Source organism: Anabrus simplex, chromosome 1 (genome assembly GCF_040414725.1).
Source record: "Anabrus simplex isolate iqAnaSimp1 chromosome 1, ASM4041472v1, whole genome shotgun sequence".
Classification (NCBI taxonomy): domain Eukaryota; kingdom Metazoa; phylum Arthropoda; class Insecta; order Orthoptera; family Tettigoniidae; genus Anabrus; species Anabrus simplex.
In genome coordinates, this window is record NC_090265.1 from 885,347,897 (window position 1) to 885,369,341 (window position 21,445).

The 21,445-nt window shown below is 40.6% G+C and overlaps 1 protein-coding gene across 1 annotated transcript; it reads right to left on the reverse strand.

Moving 5' to 3' along the window:
• Positions 1–15,191: 15,191 nt before the first annotated feature.
• LOC136857685 (spore coat protein SP96-like) lies at positions 15,192–21,043 on the reverse strand. The gene is made up of 2 exons (XM_067136537.2): positions 20,887–21,043; positions 15,192–16,270 (listed from the first exon to the last, which is right to left on the reverse strand). The coding sequence occupies exons 1-2, from the start codon at positions 20,938–20,940 to the stop codon at positions 15,392–15,394; spliced, it is 933 nt and encodes a 310-aa protein (XP_066992638.2). The 5' UTR covers positions 20,941–21,043; the 3' UTR covers positions 15,192–15,391.
• Between the last annotated feature and the right edge of the window lie 402 nt (positions 21,044–21,445).

Below are 21,445 nucleotides of genomic sequence, written 5' to 3' on the forward strand. Positions count from 1 at the left end.
TTTAGAGCGATACGTCAGACGTGTTTCTGCGTGCTGCTGTCACATTTAGAGCGATACGTCAGACGTGTTTCTGCGTGCTGCTGTCTCATTTAGAGCGATACGTCAGACGTGTTTCTGCGTGCTGCTGTCACATTTAGAGCGATACGTCAGACGTGTTTCTGCGTGCTGCTGTCTCATTTAGAGCGATACGTCAGACGTGTTTCTGCGTGCTGCTGTCTCATTTAGAGCGATACGTCAGACGTGTTTCTGCGTGCTGCTGTCACATTTAGAGCGATACGTCAGACTTGCTTCTGCGTGCTGCTGTCTCATTTAGAGCGATACGTCAGACGTGCTTCTGCGTGCTGCTGTCTCATTTAGAGCGATACGTCAGACGTGTTTCTGCGTGCTGCTGTCTCATTTAGAGCGATACGTCAGACGTGCTTCTGCGTGCTGCTGTCTCATTTAGAGCGATACGTCAGACGTGTTTCTGCGTGCTGCTGTCACATTTAGAGCGATACGTCAGACGTGTTTCTGCGTGCTGCTGTCTCATTTAGAGCGATACGTCAGACGTGTTTCTGCGTGCTGCTGTCTCATTTAGAGCGATACGTCAGACTTGCTTCTGCGTGCTGCTGTCTCATTTAGAGCGATACGTCAGACGTGCTTCTGCGTGCTGCTGTCTCATTTAGAGCGATACGTCAGACGTGTTTCTGCGTTCTATCAGAAAGAAAAGAACCGGAACGAGGATAGTTTTCTGGATATATCTCGGAAAGGGTTGATTCTAGAGCCTTAAATTTGATCTTCGGGGCCCCGTCGGGACTTATCGAGTATTGTTTCTCGCACTGAGGTGTGTAAATTGAGCTGTGTCCGGTCCTTCCACGAGAACGACATTTTGTCTATATTAACCTATGCCCGAGTGCCTATATACAAGGACTGTAGAAAAAGAAGTGGCAATATGTGATAAACTAATAAGTGCAATTTGCATTACACTCCTTTAATGTAGTCAGCCGCAAAATCTGTTACCTTTTGCCAAATGTCACGAAGCTGTTGGGGACAGTTGGCAATGACAATGCGCGGAGTAGAGATGCGCGCCAGGAAATCGGTGGCCTCGAAGTGGTTCCTTCAACACTGCAAACAAGTCGAAGTCATAACGTCTCATGTGTGGTGAATGCGGAGGTCTCCCAATGCCACCGTTGTTCGTGACATGACAACCTGCGTTGTCATGCAACACGATAGGACGATCATCTCGCAATAAACGTGTACGTTTGTGCAGCATAGCCGGACGCAGATGACGCTGCAAAAATCGGCAATAGTAGTCATTGTTGACGGTTTGTCCCTGAGCCACGGCATGTGGAAGAATGAAACCCTCTTAGTCGAACGCCACAATCAGCACAAATTTCACCCGACTAGGTTCCGGTCGAAATTTCTGTGGATGTGACGCTTTAATTCAGGCTCGTAGGCTCGTGCCCACATCTCATCAATGGCAACAATACGCGTACGCTGCTGAAATGCGTCTCCACCGTTGCGGCATCTGTCCAGGTACATACCGGTGCCATTTCTGTACGTCGGTGATTTGATGTGGAACACAACGGAACGCAATTTTCTTCATGTTAAGGCAGTATGTGCCACACCGTGTGATGAATCACACCAACCTCTATAGACAATTCCCGGACAGTCCATCAATGGTCTACGGAAACGAGACCACTCACGATATCATTCTGATCTTGAGGAATGGATGGTGAAAATTCGCAGTCTCATTCCGACCTGCACGAGACGCCTTGACCCATCGTGCAACCGTCCTACATGGCAATGCATTCTCGCTGCAGGCTTTACGTAATCCTCGGTAACATTCTGATGCACTCTTGCCTCCGGCAACCTCGATTTTAATTCACGAATGCTGATCACCTTTTGAAAATATGCTTTAGAGCGGCGATCGACATTATTCACTTCAATTCCACACAGCAACAACACTCCCAACTTGATGCCCGTCAAATTCACACTACACATCGACAATAGCGCCACCTGACCACACCCACATCCTATTTGCGCGTGCCCGATCTTCTGCGAGTATCTGGACTACGTTACCTCTACTTTATTTACATTCCTCGTATATAAAGGCCAAATACCACTTACTGATACTGAAATCTCCAGATCCAAAAACTTAGAACGCTGAAATTAGAACACAGCTTCATCTTCTGCCCTAGAGATGCACCAAGAACTTTTTTTTCAAAAATCGTCTTTTGTTCTAGATTTATTATCTTTGTTACAATAGCATAGGGTGGTACCAGGATGACACAAAGCACATTTTAAGTCTTACGACGCGAGGAATAAATCTCGGTACAACCACGTTTTGAGGCCAAAAGCCAACCTTTCTCGAGATATTGGAAACAAGCTACCACCGCTTGACAGTCTTAGTGCTGGAAACTCACAAACGAGGTGATCAAAAACATTACAACTTCCTCTTAGGCAGATAGCGTAAGACATGCAGAAAGATTGCAGGAACATATAATTCTGTGAGACAATTTCACGGTGCTTCCTGTCAGTGTTAGTTGTCTCATTTATAGCTATGCGATCAGACGTGCTTCTCCATATTTATGTTCATTGAGCTAACGTTTATTTCCCATCCACTTCTTCCCTTTTTATATCTGTCATTCATTCTTAATATTTTCCACCTTTCCAGACTCATTTTGGTCACAATGTTATAGTTTTACCAGGTTTTTCCTTTCTGTTCACCAACAGCTCCTGTTTCTCTTGGCTGAGTCCATTTTCCTCTTCTTTTCATAATAGGGTTCGTTATGGATGGAGCTCATTGCTATTTTTGACGTAATGGTACCTCATTGTTTTGTAGCAACGAAGAGATAGTGTCATATTTCTTCTATTCCCTAACTTACTTAATGTACGGCACTGACCCGCACATGGAGGCTCCAGCGAGAGCACAGTTGTAACAACTGGCAACGGTTTCATGTATTTAATACGATGCCGTGTGGAAACATGTACAAACCATGGTTTAAGTTCATGGTCTGCCATCACAATGAAAACTCTCCAACTCGACCATAACTTCAACAACAACCTTGGACAACATAATTTGAACGGATGTAGACACGGGCATCTACCTTTACAATGACAACTACACAGTTCAGTTGTGACTGGCTGTAGGCAAGGGACCCTGCCGTTATAATAAGAACTTCCAAAGTCGAGTGCGACTGCCAGTAGGCAAGGGGGCATGCTATTACAATGAAAATACTCCAGCTCAATTGCGACTGGCAGTAGGCAAGGGGGCCTGCCTTTACAATATAATGAAAACTTCCCAATTCGATTTTGACTGCCAGAAGGAAACGTTGGCGTGTCATAATGAGGAAAACTTCTCAACTCGAATGTGACTGAAAGTAGGAAATCGATTATGACTCGTAGTAGGCGAAAAGGCGTCCCATTATAATCTAAACTCCAAAACTCGACTGTGACTGACAGTATGAAATGGGGCCTGCTATTATAATGAAAACTCCCCGACACGGATCTTTAAATGAGAAACGACGTATGGCAACCTCCCCACGGTGTTTCTTGCGTAAGATCAATGCAATCTAATAGAATATTACTCACAATTATAATTTTGTATACAATGCAGGATTCCGTAGCGAAGCACGGCTACATGAGCTAGTTAGGTTATAGAATACTCCCGTCTCCTAGTTCCGGAAGGAAGGAAGTCTTTCATTTTCACTTCCTTCGTGGCCCTTTTCTTTCTTTGGCTGATACCTTCATTTTTCGAAGTGTCGGATCACTTCTATTTTTCCCTCTGATTAGTGTCATATAGGGAATGGTTGCCTAGTGGAACTTCCTCTGAAAGCAGTAATCACCACCACCTAGTTCCGGATTGCCTGAAGCTGAGGAGAGAGCATCCATTTATTACAATCCACTTGTTTGTTACAACTGTTTATCTATTATTGCATTCTTCTACCGCTTTTTCCACACCTGTAGGGTAGCGGATGCAAACTGTGTCACACATGTTGATTTGGCCTATGGCCAGATGCCCTTCCTGACGCCAACCCTATATGGAGGGATGCAATCACTATTGTGTGTTTCTGTGGTGGTTGGTAGTGTGGTGTATCGTCTGAACATGAAGAGCATAGTGTTGGGAGAAACATAAACACCATGTCCTTGAGCCAGAAGAATTAATCAGACGCGATTAAAATCTCTGACCCGGCCGGGAATCGAGCCCGGGACACTCTGAACCGAAGGCCTCAACTCTGACGATTCAGCCAAGGAGTCGGACTTATCTATCACTGCATTAATTATGGTTTATTTATTTATTTATTTATTTATTTATTTATTTATTTATTTATTCATTCATTTATTTATTTTACAAGTTGCCTTACGTCACACCGACACAAGAGTTCTTATGGCGACGATGAGACAGGGAAGGGCTAGGAGTGTGAAGGAAACGGTCGTTACCTTCATTAAGGTACAGCCCCAGCATTTGCCTGGTGTGAAAATTGGAAACCACGAAAAACCATCTTCTGTGCTGCCGACAGTGGGGCTGAACCCACTATCTCCTGATTACTGGATACTGGCCGCACTTAAGCGACTGCATGTATCAAGCTCGATAATTGATAATGATAATCCACAGTCTGTTTCCAGTCATTTGACGAGGTCAGGAATGAAATGAATGAAGCCCCATCTAGCGGTGAGGATAGGAATTGTGCCGGCTGCCGGAGCCTGTCGCACTAGTCTTGGGCAATGATTAATGACTGACAGATGAAGTTTAATGATATAGGAGAGTGTTGCTGGAATGAAAAATGGCAGGAAAACCAGAGTACCCGGAGCAAAGCCGCCTCCGCTTTGTCCACCACAAATATCACATGGAGTGACCGGGATTTGAACCACGTAACCCAGCGGTGAGAGGCTGGCGCGCTGCCGCCTAAACCACGGAGGCTCGGTAATTATTATATTTAAATGTATTCTACATGTTATCAGCCCCCCTTTCCCCCTCCACACCTTATTGTCCTGTAAGTATGTAATACAATGTTGCATATTCTATGTAGTTAGGCTATAAAGAACACTTGTGCCAAATACCAGCCGTACGGTCGTGGGAACTATAAGAAAGAGTGAGTCATCAGGGCCTGCCTTAGCCTTTTATATGTAATTGAGGAATAGGCTCATTCATCTCCGTCTGATGTTTTCAAGTTCCAAATTCCTAGCATCAATGTAGAAAAACCTTCATTTAGAAACCCGGTCGTATTGCCTACAGTATTCGCAACCCCTTGAGTAATTCATAGCAAATGGCTTAATTCCGAAGGCCATGACGAAGGATCCATCCAGTATAAAAGCAGCAGTTTAACAGCTGTAATATACACAACACTGAGAAACCAAAACACTCTAGCAAATGAAGCAGCTGTTTCAACCTCCCATTGTTTCAAATGTGGCTTATCACAATGTGCAGCTACACTGCAATAGAAGTGTAATTGCTTACAAGGTTAATACCTACGTTCATTATTAACTGCGATATAACGAGGTATGTTGTAGGAAACATAGGAAATGCATGATTGTCGTTCATTGTGAAAGACGTGAACATTGCTTTGGTTGAAAATTATTAACTTCCTGTTGTCGAATAAGCTCTCCTGGTTATGTAAGTTTATTCGTATTTATTTCGATGTGGTAACGTCTTGTAATTTAGATCCGCTCCTTGACTGAATTGTCAACATTGAGACCTTCAGTTCAAAGGGTCCTGGCTTTGGGATTTTAATAATATTGTTATTGGCTTTACGTCCCACTAACTACTTTTACGGCCTTCGGGGACGCCAAGGTGCCGGAATTTAGTCCCGCAGGAGTTCCTTTACGTGCCAGTAAATATACCGACACGAGGATGACGTATTTGAGCACCTTCATGCTGCTGCTTGCTTGTTGTTTTAAGGGGCCTAACAAGAGCACCTTCAAATACCATCGGACTGAGCCAGGTTCGAACCTGCTACGTTGGGTTATGAAGGCCAGCGCCTCAATCGTCTGAGCCATTCAGCCCAGCGGTTTGGGATTTTAAGCGCGCCTGTTTAATTCCTCTGACTTGGGAAGTGGGATTCCCCCTTTGGGTGGGGCTGGTAGAATAACACCTCATGAGAGCTGACTAATAGGGGCCCAAGGGTCTTTGAACTTTGGAGCCTGGGTTGGAACCTACGGGGCCCTTAGCTGAGTCTAGCATTGCTTCCACTTACTTGTGCCGGGTTCCTCACATTCACGTATCCTATTCGAATTCCCTTGGTCAACTTTTGTTCTTTTCCGACCCCAAGGACCCTTTGATTTTCACGCCCTTCCTGGCCCTTTTCTTTCTTTGCCCGATATCTTAATATTTGTATGTGTCGGATCCCTTCTAATTTTTTTCTCTCTCATTAATGTTATCTCGAGGACGGTTGTACTTCATCTTGAAACGATAACCACCACAACCACCTTGGGGAGTGGGTTTTTCTGTCTCTCCCAACACACTCTTCGTATTTACACAACACACCAAACCACCAACCACCACAGAAACACGCAAAAGTGAAAACGTTCCTCCACATAAGGTTGGCGTCAGGAAGGGAATCCAGCTGTAGAAGAGGGTCAAGTCCACTTGTGTGACACTGTTCGCATCTGTGATCTCGCCAGGTTGTGAAAGAAGATGTGGGCGAGGAAGAACTTATAATTCGGCCTGACGGTAAGGGGGCAGGCTAGAAAATTTGCCGTAACGAACTTCGGTACAAAATCTAAGTTCGAGGTACTTAGCAAAAGCAACTAGGAAAGTGCCACCACCATTTGTTAAACAATCAATGTACAGTAAAACCTAATTCATCCGGACTAATTTGGGCTCTAGTTTGTCCGAATTAATGAAAGTCCGGATTTAAAAAATAACTTATGATATGATCCATGTACATATTTAATCACTCCGTTCAGTAAAAAGAACTTGTACAGTACAGTAACTTAAATCCACCGGTAAGTTTGTTGTTACGTTCTCTGTCTTACGGGGTAAAACGTACTGGTCCAGACCCGTAACCCCGTTAGAGTGTTGGAAAAGCAGCGGAGAAAGGAGAAACATAACAATGGCTGAGGGCTTACCCGATCTAATATGATTCCTATTTATCTTCTTTTTTCTTCTTCTTCCTCCGCCTCTTTCCTTCTTCTTCTGCTTAAGGAAAAGCAGTGGAGAAAGAAAGAAATACAGCAGTTGCTGAGGGCTTACTCGATCAAATATGGCTTCTTTTTCCTTTTCTCATCATCTTCTTTTCTTCTTTTATTCTTCTCCTACATTACAAAAAGCAATGGAAAAAGAAAGAAACTTAACGATTGCTGAGGGCTTACTTGGTCAAATATGGCGCATTTTTCTTTCCTTCTTATTTTATTCTTCTTCTTCGTCTTAGGGAAAGCAATGGAGAAAGGAAGGTAAAGAACAGTTGCTGATGGCTTACTCGATTAAATAGGGCTTCTTTTCTTCTTCTCATCCTTCTTCACTTCTTCTCCTCCTTTAGGAAAATCTGTGGAGAAAGAAATAAAGAAAAAAGAAAAATAACAATTTCTGATAGCGTTCTCTATCCTTCTTCCTAGTTAGGAAAAGCGATGGGGAAAGACAGAAAAAGAACAGGTAATGAGGGCTAACTCGGTCAAATACAGCTCCTTGTTTTTCTTTTCTTCTTACTTCTTCTTTAGGATGTAGAAGAAAGGAAGAGTTGTTGGGGGCTACCTCGATCAAATATGGCTCTTTCTTCTTATTCTTATTCTTATCATTATTACACTACCTTATTCGATGGAAATAAGGGAATTTCAAATATGTTCGTGGCATTTCGGAACAGTCCTGCTGAAGGCATTTTGACTCCAGGCAAATTAGAAATTTTGCGGATTCTTATCATTGTCACTGAACATGGCAGCTGGGTGCATATCGGTTATATTTGAGGAATACAAAGGTTATTTAGTATACGAAATATAATGCAATAGAGTATTTCTCCCTACAAAATAAAAAGTAACTAGTGCAGTACACAATTAGAACATGGCACTGAAGACCATACTTGACACGCTTACAGGTTTGAAGGAACTGCTGATTTTTTCTTCTCTTCCTTTGACATTAATTTCTTTAATAATAAACTCACGCAGATGACTCAAATGTTCGTAATATTCAGATATGTTTTCATCGTTATTTTCAACGTATTTAGTGACAATGTTGATATGGTCTTTCTTTCACTAAGTTTCAGAGCTTTCTGCGTTCGTAATTCAGCTTTATAATGCAATTGCATGTATGTATTATTATTATTATTATTATTATTATTATTATTATTATTATTATTATTATTATTATTATTAAATGGCTGCCCGGATTAAGCGAAGTCCGGATTAATGAGTATCTACTGCATAGAACGAGTGAGTAAGTTCCCTAACCTTGGGAGCACCATAACAGATAATCTAGACTCCGAAAAGGAGATCAGATACTGTACTGAGATTTCTAGATCACCTTTCCAAAATATGGGGTCATTCTTTTGTGACAATATTCTACACTAGTAAAGGGATAATCGAATACTTTTAACAATCGAATAACGTCCATCCAATGATTTGAATAATCGAATAAATAATCGAATAAAATAATCGGATGAGCTTTAAATAGCATTCAGTTGTAGTAATGGTAAAATCGAATGCTTTTAATAATTGAATAACCTCCATCCGATTATTTAAATAATCGAATAAATAATCGAATAAAATACTCGAATGAGTTTCAAATAGCTTTCAGTTTTAGTGGTGGCATAATCGAATACTTTTAATATTCGAATAACCTCGATCCATTTTTAGATAATCGAATAAATAATCGAATACAATAATCGAATGAGTTCCAAATAGCATTCAGTTGTAGTGATGATACAATCGAATACTTTTAATATTCGAATAACCTCCAACCGATTATTTAGATAATCGAATAAATAATCGAATAATATAATCGAATGAATTTCAAATATCATTCAGTTCTATCGCTTAGAATATTCGGATACGTCGTGAATCAACTTTTCGGTTTATGTTTGTCGGATGAATAATCGATCGAAATAAGTGAATAGATGAACTCTTTTGAAAAATACGCCTTTTCCAAACGTATCTTCAAATGTTGAAACTAAATGACTGAATTAACTGTCTTAATAAGATCACTTTTCATTCCATTGTTTCAAAAGAATTCACTATTCAATTGCCTTATTCACTGGAATGCAGTTCCGAATGAATAATCGAAAAAATAATGGGATGGAAAAATTCACTATTCGATTGCCTCATCCATTCAAATTAATAATCGAAAAATAATGGAATGGGAATATACTCGACTAAGCTATTATTTTGTGTTCGATTATCCCATCACTATTGTAAACTTCAAACGTTGGCGAAGTTGCTTTGTGCAGTAGAGACCTGGACTGTCAAAGCTTCCTCCATGAAGAGATTAGAGGCCCTTGAGAAGTGGCTGCGTAACAGAATGCTGAGAACACCCTGGACACATCTAGTAACGAATAATGAAGTGTTAAAGAGAGCTAGACCTGAGCGGGAGGGGGAATACATCACAAAAGTCATGACAACAGCTTATTTAGGCCATGTTCTAAGGGCTAGAAAGTACAGGACCGGGCGAGTTGGCCGTGCGGTTAGGGGCGCGCAGCTGTGAGCTCGCATCCGGAAACGGCAGGTTCGAACCCCACTGTCGGAAGCCCCGAAGATGGTTTTCCGTGGTTTCTCATTTTCACACCAGGCAAATGCTGGGGCTGTACCATAATTAAGGCCACGGTCGCTTCCGTCCCACTCCTAGGCCTTTCCTGTCCCATCGTCGCCATAACACCGATCTGTGTCGGTGCGATGTAAAGCAAATTGCAAAACAGAAAGAAGAAAGTACAGGCTACTGCACCTGATATTACAATGAAAAATAGATGGCAAGTGGGGAGCTGGTAGATCACCGATGTAAATAACTCCAAAATATCAAAGAGTGGGTCGGCATCCACAACACGGAACAACTGTTTCAAATTAGCTGAAGAAATAAGTACTTTCACCAGGCTGATCCCCAGATCGCCATCGTTTGGTGGACTGGGAATGGAACTTGGATAATAATAATAATAATAATAATAATAATAATAATAATAATAATAATAATAATAATAATAATAATAATAATAATAATAATAATAATAATAATAATTAAAAAATAGGAAGAAATTTGGTTGCAGGTTGAATCTTTCGTACAGCTGAAAATGACTGTTACAAATTACAAATTACTTAGGTATTAACTTGCTCCTATGCCTGGGTACTCCGCAACTCCCTGTTACAAATTATACGGTGGGCAGTCATTTATTTACTCGTACCGTGTTGTGGTTACTGTCTGAGGTCTAGACGATCGCGCACTAAGTGGTCGGGAATGGATTCGGAATATTACTTGTCGTGAAAACAATTAAAACACGAATGTGACATGCAAACTTTGTTTGGGAGCAAACATTTTGAAAGTATAGGCCTATTTAGTCTGACTAAGTGATGATAACCACTAATATGCATGGCTAATTATAGCTCAAGCATATTAGATTTCAAAATATTTGGTAATTCTCTAAATGTCGTATACCAAGTAACTTCTGCCCTAACTGTCCTACTTTTACAGCAATCGCACATTTATGTAGCGTGTAACATTCTCAATCCATTGACACACTCATACTGGGTCGGAAGTTACATTCAGAAGTCGATACGTTGCAAACCGAGAAACTATCACATTTTTGACCCCGTATAACTTAGTCCCAGAGGTTCGTACGGTACTCGTTGCGGTACCATTATCTCCTTATCAGAAAGAACGCTTTAACCGTACCTCCATTATCAGGGAGATTTGGTAAGTCAAATTGCACACTTTTCAAGAAATATTGTAACTTGAAATTTTTGGGCCCTTGCCTTACTGTGTTATTGTTTTGAGATTTGGACGATTTTGTTATGTACCACAACTATCAGGCGTCAGATTCTCTATTTTTGGGCATCATAACCACCTTCATATGTCATTCGTTTTCAGAGTTATCAGCCGCAAACCAAATCATATACCTCAAAAGTGCATTGTTTCGTAATTCAGATTGTACTTTGTTCCTTGTCTTTCGGATATACCAAGCGGCCCTCCAGCCCCGTGCTTTAACTGATAAGTGTCCCGCACGTACACATGACACATGGGTTGCCTATTCGCTGGTTTACAAAGGAGCGCTAAGTTATCATCACGTTGGTTGGCTTGCTCTCAGTCGGTTTTGTGATGTTATTCGGAGTGGTACTGTGTTAGCTGCTGCTACTTTATGTATTTACATGTGTGTTTTCTGAATATTATTCGTTGTATTTTATTTTTTGTAAGTTAATCAGTGGCTAGTTGTACAGCTCTATTATGCACTGAACATGTGCATTTGTTGAGGTTGGCAGAAACATGATTTTGTTGGTGATTATGAAATCTCACATTTATCGGCCATAAAGTGTTCTGTCTTAAATGCTGGAATTATTAGCACGAGATCAGGAACGGGTCAAATGTTATTCAATTGCATTAGGCCTGCATGTCTTATCAAACACTCAACCGGTATGAAAGGATGATGTGCCGCCGATGAAGGTAATTATCACAACGCTGTGTACTTCGTTATTACTGCCATCGCCGCTCAAATGACAGACTCCAACTCTCGTGGGCCCAATTACACACACATTCTGTAACAGGGTGCATTTGTAACCGTAAAAGATGCAGAAAATAAATTTTAATAACTCATTGATTTGTACAGACATTCCACACTACCAAAGAGTTGCTTCTATGTGCCTTGAAAGATCCATCAGCTCTTAATTGCAATTCTGTCCGGCGAGATACGTGTATATAAGACAGACGGCCATCTGGAAACTCCTGCGTATACCATCTACCAGTTTCGGCTGCATTCTGAGCAGATACCCATAGATTAAAGTATGCCTGTGTATCCGTCGATTTTGAACACACCAGCCATTGTCGATATGTTGACACCAACTATACCAGGTACCAGCCTATTACTGAGGGTTCGAAACGAGGCTTACTAACACGAGGGAGCGTATTTGACAGGTAGCGCTGAAGAACATGCACTAAGCGGCCGTCCCGTTGTTCTCTCTTCATATTCTGGCGAAACTAACTTGCAGGAAGAAATGCCCCTGTAAAAATAAGTTGTTAGGCATCCCATTCATTACTATTGCATGCGGGGCACTTATAAGTAGAAAGTACGGCGCTGACGGGCCACTTGATATACCATTCCGTCGGTCGTAGAAGAACAGATTTATTTTGGTAGCTGTGTAGGTATCCATATTTCATGTTTATAACTTTTTAAATTCAGTGAATTGAATTCTTTTCTTTCTGTAAACTTTATCAATCCTGGTAATCTTGTAAATCAAGGAGAAAAGTTTAGTATGTAACTCTTTATTTTTTGCTAGTTGTCTTACGTCGCACCGACACAGATAGGTCTTACGGCGACGATGGGACAGGAAAGGGCTAGGAGTGGGAAGGAAGCGGACGTGGCCTTAATTAAGGTACAGCCCCAGCATTTGCCTGGTGTGAAAATGGGAAAGCACGGAAAACCATTTTCAGGGCTGCCGACAGTGGGGTTCGAACCTACTATCTCCCGAATACTGGATAGTGGCCGCACTTAAGCGACTGCAGCTATCGAGCTCGGTAATATGTAAATCTTTGATGTTATTGTGTGCATACTAAAATTTTAAAAATACAGGAGGAACAGACATTTTACATACATTACAGTCAGCTTTAAATTTTCATAATAATTGATCTCTTGCCTTGCATACTTCGGTTTACTTTACACGTGGATCAAATAATTAGCAAAAGAAATAAACAACTTTGAAAGTTTATATAAAACTGAAAATACTACACTATATGTTCACTCCAGATCACTATGACGGACTGTCACAACAGAGTGCTGGAACACAGATTTTCTCGTACCAAGAACATACTTCACATTCTGAAAAACAAAAAGTTTGTACGTGCGTAATGAAGTAAAAAAAAACTCGTGCCCACATCCCATGATGGTGCAGCTCATTCCAGGCACACCCCCAGTGGAGGTGAGCTGCATGTACCATTTCAACCACATACCAGCCCTCCTGCCACAGGCAGTACCGAGAATCTAACCCGGGCCCCCGAGAACGGCAGCTAATAACAATAACCATTACGCTACTTCCGTGACAAGAAACTGACACTGTCGTAAATTAACATAGCGGTAGACAAATACATGAGGCGAGCTTTCTATCTGTTTATGAATGACACTTCAAATGTGTGTGTACCAATCATTTGGGAACTCAAATACGAATTTAACTTTTATCAATACGTAAGGTATCAGTGCATCATAGACTTCGTTAGTGAAATGATGAAATACAACTCAAAAGTAATATCATAAAACTTAGTGGTAAATAACACCAGGATAGAGTATTAAAATTATACCTTATTTGCTAGTGTCTACGTCGCACCGACACAGATAGGTCTTATGGCGACGATGGGATAGGAAAGGCCCAGAATTTGGATGGACGCGGCCGTGGCTTTAATTAAGGTACAGCCCCAGAATTTGCCTGGTGTTTAAATAGGAAACCACAGGAAACTATCTTCAGGGCTGCCGACAGTGGGATTAGAACCCACTATCTCCCGGATGCAAGCTCATAGCCGCACGGCCAGCTCGCCTGGTATTATGCAAGTTAAGGTTGATGTTATACTACAGGGTCTCTCATATAAACCAAGTCCGAACGCAAGGTGTTTGTACTCTGCGCTACGGCAGGTGCCTCAGCCGAACTTATGACGTGCGGGGCCGCCCTGATCTAAGTGTGTAAAAAACCTTATATGAAATTTTACCTTGTAAAAGATGCTGGAAGTGTCGTCCTTACTGGGTTATACAGGCATTCTACCTGGTAACCACATTCCATTTGACGCGAGTGAGTTCTGCCACTGTAATGTTTCTGATTTCATCCGTAATGTCTTCTTTCAGTTCCTGCAATGTGAACGGATTTCTTCGATATACCTTTTGTTTCGGTTTACCCAACAAGTAAAAATCGTATACTCTTTGATCAGGAGAACGAGGAGGATATAGACCAACACTGATCACTCTGTCTGCAAACACTTCCGAGATTGTAAGAAGGGAATCTTCTGCTGTATGAGCAGAAGCTGAATCTTGTTCAAACCAATCTCGCGATTTTTTCCTCTTCCATGAACTGATGGATGAACGGCGTCTTCATGTCCTCTTGGTACCTCTCTCTGTATTTACTATCATCTCGAGATAAATAGGCCCAATTCTTCTTCTTCTTAGCAGAACACCAAACACCAGTTTTACTATCACAACAAGGTACTTCATGAACACCATTAGGATTTTCTACACACTTATAGTCAGATTTATTATTATTCACACGACCATGAAGATGAAACCAGAACTTTTACATACGAAAATATGGTGTTGCAATGATAACTGTCTCAACATGTTAACTGCTGAGATCTAGACTGGCGACTGATGCTTGCCAGGTCGAACACGTATAAGAAATATATTCGCGCCTCCCATACTGCAGCTTACGTATCGAAAAAACGCCTCTTCGACGTTCTTATTTTATATGAGAGACCCTATGTGTAGGCAATTTGATGTTGAAGAAGCAGTTCGTCCATCAGTATGACTGGTTTGGCCCTTGGTTTGTTAAATGTCAACCGATTGGGTAGGAATTCGATCTCGCGAATAAGCTCTCAGATGTACAATTTCATTATCATGATGATAATCATAATCATCGCTAATAATAGCAATATAATATTATAACTACTATGAGATATGGAGACAATTTTGTAAGGACATTTCAACAGAATGAACCCCAAGAGGTTGGCTCATGTGGTTCTGTCCCTACAAGGAAAATGGAAAATCCAATTTCTGTGCTGGAAAGACGTACCCAAGAACAGCAAATAGGTGATGAAGAGGATGACATACTGCAATGGTCGGTCTTTAGGAAGAAAATCGAGGGAATGAGGGATGCAGCCTTGAAACAAGTTACCAAGCCACGAAATACCTCAGTGGAAGAGCCAGAGAGGAGAAGTCAAAGATTTAAGGACCTTTCGTGCAAGCGCAATTTAAAAAAAGCGTTAGTCTGGGGGACAAAACGACAGAATGACACATGCATACCCGTAACGATGAATGAATGAAAACTAAGTAATGGTTTTCGATGGGGATACATATCTAGCAGGTGAGACAGATAATAAAAATTTATACAAATACTTCAGTGTTGACGTATTTTATTATGGTAAAAATGTTATGGTAAGAAGAGTGCTTAGTTATTTCATACCTTGGTAATGATTTTCTTATAAAAATATAGATCTTTATTACTTTAACTATCGAGGATTTAAGGGACTGTTTCACTCATGAGTGAATTTTGGAGAGAATAAGGTAGTTTATACTGTATGTAAAATAAAATTTGGTTAACCAAACAGATTTCCGAAAAACCTCCAGGGAGCAAAAGCCATATCCATTCCTGTTTGGATAGCAGCCTGCCCAAAGTTGGCACCTTGCCTAGCTGTGTTTGCTGTTGACTGAATAACCCGATCCACTGTACCCACGATATCATCAGCAACCCTGTCGAACATGTTCATTGGGGTGGTGTTGGGCCTAAGAGTCGTTGCCTTGCGGGTTGTTGACGGGGCTTTCGCAGTCGTAGCGGCCTTGGTGACGGTTTTAGCAGTTGTGGTCGCAGCAGCCTTCGTTGTGGCTTTGGCAGTTGTGGTCGCAGAAGCCTTGGTGGTGGCTTTAGCAGTTGTGGTTGTGGCAGCCTGGGTTGTGGCTTTGGCAGTTGCAGTTGTGGCAGCCTGGGTTGTGGCTTTATCAGTTGTGGTTGCAGCAGCTTGGGTTGTGGGCTTAGGAGTTGTGGTGGTAGAGACGGCTTTCTCAGACGTGCTAGTGGAGGTAGCAGCAGTACTTGAGCTAGTAGCAGCTTCGGTACTGCTACTGGCCTGAGTAGAGGAAGCAGCAGCCTTCTCCGCGCTTGTTGCGCTCGAAGAGGAACTAGCAGCAACAGTAGAAGAACTGGCGGTGGAACTAGCAGTAGCATCATCATCAGCAGCAGCAGAAGCACCGGCACTGGAACTAGGAGCAGCATCAGCACCAGTGGAGGAACTGACAGCGAAACTAGCAGCAGCGTCAGCAGCAGTAGAGGAACCATCCGCGGAGCTGGAAACAGCAGCTTCGGTAGCAGAACTTACGGTGACCGGAGAGGACTCATCTGGTGCAACTGAGGATGAAGAAATTGTTGAGCTACCATCACTTTCAGCCTGACGGACACTCACTGATCTGCCATGCACCAGCTGAAAATAAGGAGAATGACCTACACTACATGGCATTTAAGTGAAATTTACGTATACTATTTGGTTTATGGTCGTATGAAACGAGACACTCTCTCGGAGAACGTGACATCTCGCTAAAACTACCTTGCATCCGCACATCTGTAGGTTCAATGCATAGAGATCAATTTGAGAAACTGAGCGACACGAAAATAATACAAATTTTAAACATTTACATTGAAAAAAGTACTCGCGGTGGAACAAACAACTACTGTATATACCATTAGGTAAAAAGATGAAAGTTTGTAATTGGTAAACGACAGCTGCCCTCTAACCTTCGCGACATGCGTACTGGCAGTCTAAGTAAGATGCACGGAACGGCGCACCCAGTCGACCCAGGAGACACATTGCATGTGGAAGTCTGGGTTGATCCTCGAAAAACAAACTTTAAATAATCAAAAAATTAATGTACTGGAAGGGAACCATAATTTTATTTCACCAATTCAGAATATTACATCAAACAACACTTAATATTCAGGCTTTTTAATCATCGTCATCATCGTCATCATCATCATCATCATCATCATCATCATCGTTTTTGATTTTGAAAACCAAAGGAACGAACCGATATATTTTTTCATTACTATAAAGTGGTGTAGCTATATTAATGAAGCTAAAAGATAAAATGTCAAATTTCTCGGTTAAAATGACTTAATCAGTATATATTAAAATTTGCGCAAAAGATAATATTTCGATATTTAACATTTGATGCATTCTACTATGTGAGGCATAACAAAAGAGATATTCCTGATTAATGCAATGTTCATAAGCTTCGTAGTATTTCTGCAATTATTAGCCCTATCTAAAAAATGTAAATAACAGCAACTAGAAAAATTGAATTCCCATACTTTTATGTCCGTCACATTTTACTGTAGGAGCTATAATAATAGAGATACTTCTTCTTCTTCTTAATCTAGAATTATCTATTGTGTTTTAGTTCCTTGGTGTTGAATTCTGAACAGGGCTGGTCCCCTGTGATTTAGTATAGGGCATGTGCCAACGTATCCTCAGTGATGTTGACATTTAATCTTCCTTACTCTTTTCGGTGTTCATCTATCTTGTTAAATAAACTTTGTTTAGCTGATTTCCAAAGGATATCAAGTGTTTTCGCCTTCTGGGTGGTTTCCTATCCCCGTGTAGTCCAGATCCTATGGGGCCGCACCTTCTTATGGGTTTGCCAGTGATAATAGGTGGTACAATAATAATAATAATAATAATAATAATAATAATAATAATAATAATAATAATAATAATAATAATAATAATAATATATATAATATAATATAATTATTATTATTATTAATTATTATTATTATTCCTGACACACTCAGGTATATACACACAAACAGAAGGCTTCATGTTCGTGATACAAGATCAAGTCATTGCCACAAGGAGCTTCAGAAAGCATATACTGCATGATCCATCTGTCTATTGAGATCAATGCCGACGATGGAATACATCTCCACAAACCATCCAGCACATCACCTCAGGTTGTCGATTAATGGCGAATACAGACAACAAGTACAGACACAACCAAATTGCAAAAATTATTCACCAGGAATTAGCCCGGCAAAATAACCTACAGCATATGGGAAATACAAACCCCAATCAGTCTTGTAAAGTGAAAATTACAAGCTTTACTGGGATGTAAGTATCATCACTGACAAAACGAATATCTTCAATAGACCAGGTATAACTTTTGTAGATAAAAACACGAAAATCTGCTTCATAATTGATATAGTCTGCCCTAATCCTCACAAACCTCCAATCAACACATACAGAGAAGACATCCAAGTATTCAGATCTGGCCACAGAAATAAAAAGCATGTGGAAACTCCACAATGTTATCATCATTCCAGTAGTGTTTGGATGTAATGGTATTTAACCAAAGACACTACACAGGAGCACTGAAGCACATAATCTCCACCCCCACACTTACAGAGAATTACAAAAAGCAGCAAGCCTGGCCACTTGCCGTACAGTAAAGCAGTTTATTGGCATGAACCACCCTCCATATACAGAGGACTAATGAAAATCGTTTTGACTGTTTATGTGTAATAAATATTCTAAAAATATATCTCAAATTTATTTCTCAACATTGTAAGTATATATCAGTAAGTATGGATAATATTTACGTATGCACAATATAGTACCTCTACCATGTATATTGTACCTAAGAAACACATAAACCCAATTGTAAAATTGTGAATTATATAATAATTATTATTATATTCGTCGCCATAATACCTATCAGCGTCGGTGCGACGTAAAGCCACTAGCAGAAAAATAATAATAATAAACATCATAACAATGTGTATTATTTAAAAGTAGGATATAGGTGTTTGTTTTTTTTTAGACAAGAACGGATAACTGGAATTCTGTACTGATGGAGGTTTGAAGCGATATTGATTTCTAGTGTAACTATTATTGAGCTTGCAATTATTATTCAGTAACAGTAACGGACTTAGAGGAGTGGGTCTGAATTCCACCTAAGGTTTCATCAATATTTCTGTGGCATGCCTTGTTCCCAGTGCAATCTAACGAACTGCATCAACAAAACGCTTTCTTTTTAGTACATTTGTCAAGGACTGATGAAAGAGCAATCACATTTGTATAAGTTATACTTATTCCATTATGTACGAATATTGGGCTTAATAATAATGAATTAATAGATAATTTTTTGATTAAATAATCTGATGTAACAATATCAGTACTTCAGCGCCTTATCAGAGAGCTTCTCACCATAACGCAACAATTACGTCTGACATCTAGCTTACAGTAGTTCTGATTGTCTCAACACTTAATGGCGTTTGCGCGATTAAGAACTGCTGTTCTTCATGGAGGAGAGAGGGTAAAGTGGATAGTTTTACAAAAGACTTGAGATTCTAGGCACTCTTGTCTCACTCCAGGGAGAAATTGTACCCATCTACCAGATACAGAGGGAGAGGATATGCATGCAGTAACACAGATAGCTTAAACTATTACTTTTAAAAGGAATAGCTGAGTAAGAAACGAAACAGTACACTATGGCCCTACAGCCTTCATGGGCGTTGGCCTATTAAGCGCCCCCTGTTCAGTTCTGTAGATTAGGAGCCGAGGCGTGGTGGCTTGACGGACCCTCTGTGCTTTCTACACCGGTGTTGTTCTCTCACCATCGATAGCTTATCGATTGTTCTCAAGAAGTTTGATTGGACAGCGAGCCAGCCCTCAGATGAAGGTATAAGTCCCTGATCTGGCTTGGAATCGAACCCAAGACCTCCTGGTAAGAGATAGGTTCTCTAACCTACAGTAGACCGCGAAACCAGCCTCAGTATGAGCTAAATAGTATTACGCTCGTCAGAAAGGGATTCGTGAAGATCAATAAATGTGCCTGTATAAAGATAAAATGGCAAGTTTGAGTAAATTATCTCTGTGTACCGAAGTCCTTAAAATACTAGATTATGCTAGTTATGGCAACTCTTTTCGAAGCCTTACTGTTTGAAGACTTGAACAGTCGGAATTAATGTTCACGATTGAATTTTTCAAGTGTTCAGTAATTCTGTTAAAGGATGAATACTTGAACGCAGAAGATATATCTGCTTTCCAGACTCTATATGAGTGACAGCGTTGCTGTTCACGGTCACCGCCTCGAGCTGATGGGATGACCTACCCCACGACATTAGGGACGCAATATACAAACGTCGCACCGACACAGGTAGGTCTTATGGCGACGATGGGATAAGAAAGGCCTAGGAATGGGAAAGAAGCGGCCATGGCCTTAATTAATTAATTGCCTGGTGTGAAAATGAGAATCCATGGAAAACCATCTTCAGGGCTGCCGACAGTGGGGTTCGAACCCACTGTCTCCCGGATGCAAGTTCACACTTGCGCGCTCCTAACTGTACGGCCAACTCGCCCGGTGTCTAGCTTTACAGTGGGTGGGAAGTATGAATGAGACATGCCTGGCTTTTCCTCAATAATGCAAACACTACTGAATATATTGCAACGAAATATGAACAAGAATACACTCACTGAGAGAGAATTGTGTTTAGCGCCTAATTTGAACAACAATACATTCGGTGAGTCCTGTTCAAATTTTGTTGCAATATCTTTATTGGTATTGAATTTATTAAAGGAATACCGGCTTCTGTAGTGAGTGGGACACAGCATTGTAGATCGAACCACGATAACTTTTACTTTGGTTTGTAAGAAGTTTAAATACGTTATTATTAGCGAAGTGTGGGATACTTTATATTTTTATTGTATTAATTCTCCTACATCTGCCCAGAGATTCTTACTTTTATTTTAGTCCTTTATTTTACGCATTTATCTTACATTATTTGCATATTGCCCAAGATTCTAACTCTATATTATTTTTGTTGTATATTATCAGTAGTATTAATCTCATCTACATGTAAGATTATTGTTTCTGTTCTAGTGGCTGTAAAATTACGCACACTTTATTTACACTGAGTGTTTAAGTGTAATTATCTATGAGCAATGAAGTTATCTAACTGAAACACACTGAACGATTTGTTGTTTAGTTATAACTAGAAATCACCCAGATGACGGACAGATGACGAAACTAATGAAGAACTTACCACTGCTGCCACACAAGCAATCAGGAGGAAGTTCAGACTGAATTTGGCTGCCATGTTTATTGAAGTCTGCTAGCTACGTGCTTCCAGACTGATTGATATCAACAACACCTACGTATTTATACTGTTCGACTAGCCTTGAATACAACAGCCTTTATACAGTGAGTGATAAGGATATTTTAATAATACTTCGTTATGTTAGTACAAGTGTTCGATACTGCGTACTTTCCCTTGTCTGAGGCCTTGTATGCAATTTATATTCTAATTTACAGTGCATTGGCATACAATGAAACCCCTCTAAGTTAGACACCTACAGTTCCTTAAACATGTGTCCAATGTAGTGTCTAATATACAAGCTGAGTGTACAATATTTCAGAAGTACACCGACAGTAAAGGAAAGAAAAAACTCTGAGCTAGTGTGTACTGCATATGCATTATAAAAATCTGGATCTTAGAATTTGTTATACTGTACAGTACCCTGAATGCCATGCCTACTAAAAGTTGAAAAAGCATTGCAGTGTTGTCTTATGTTTTATTTTGCATATTGTACTGTTAAGTACTC

Bases quoted from the DNA above. Each gene is read 5' to 3' on its own strand.
- LOC136857685 (XM_067136537.2), bottom strand. From the start codon at position 20,940: ATGGCAGCCAAATTCAGTCTGAACTTCCTCCTGATTGCTTGTGTGGCA. The intron at 16,271-20,886 runs GTAAGTTCTTCA...CCTTATTTTCAG, and splicing joins TTGCTTGTGTGGCAGCAGTG to CTGGTGCATGGCAGATCAGT.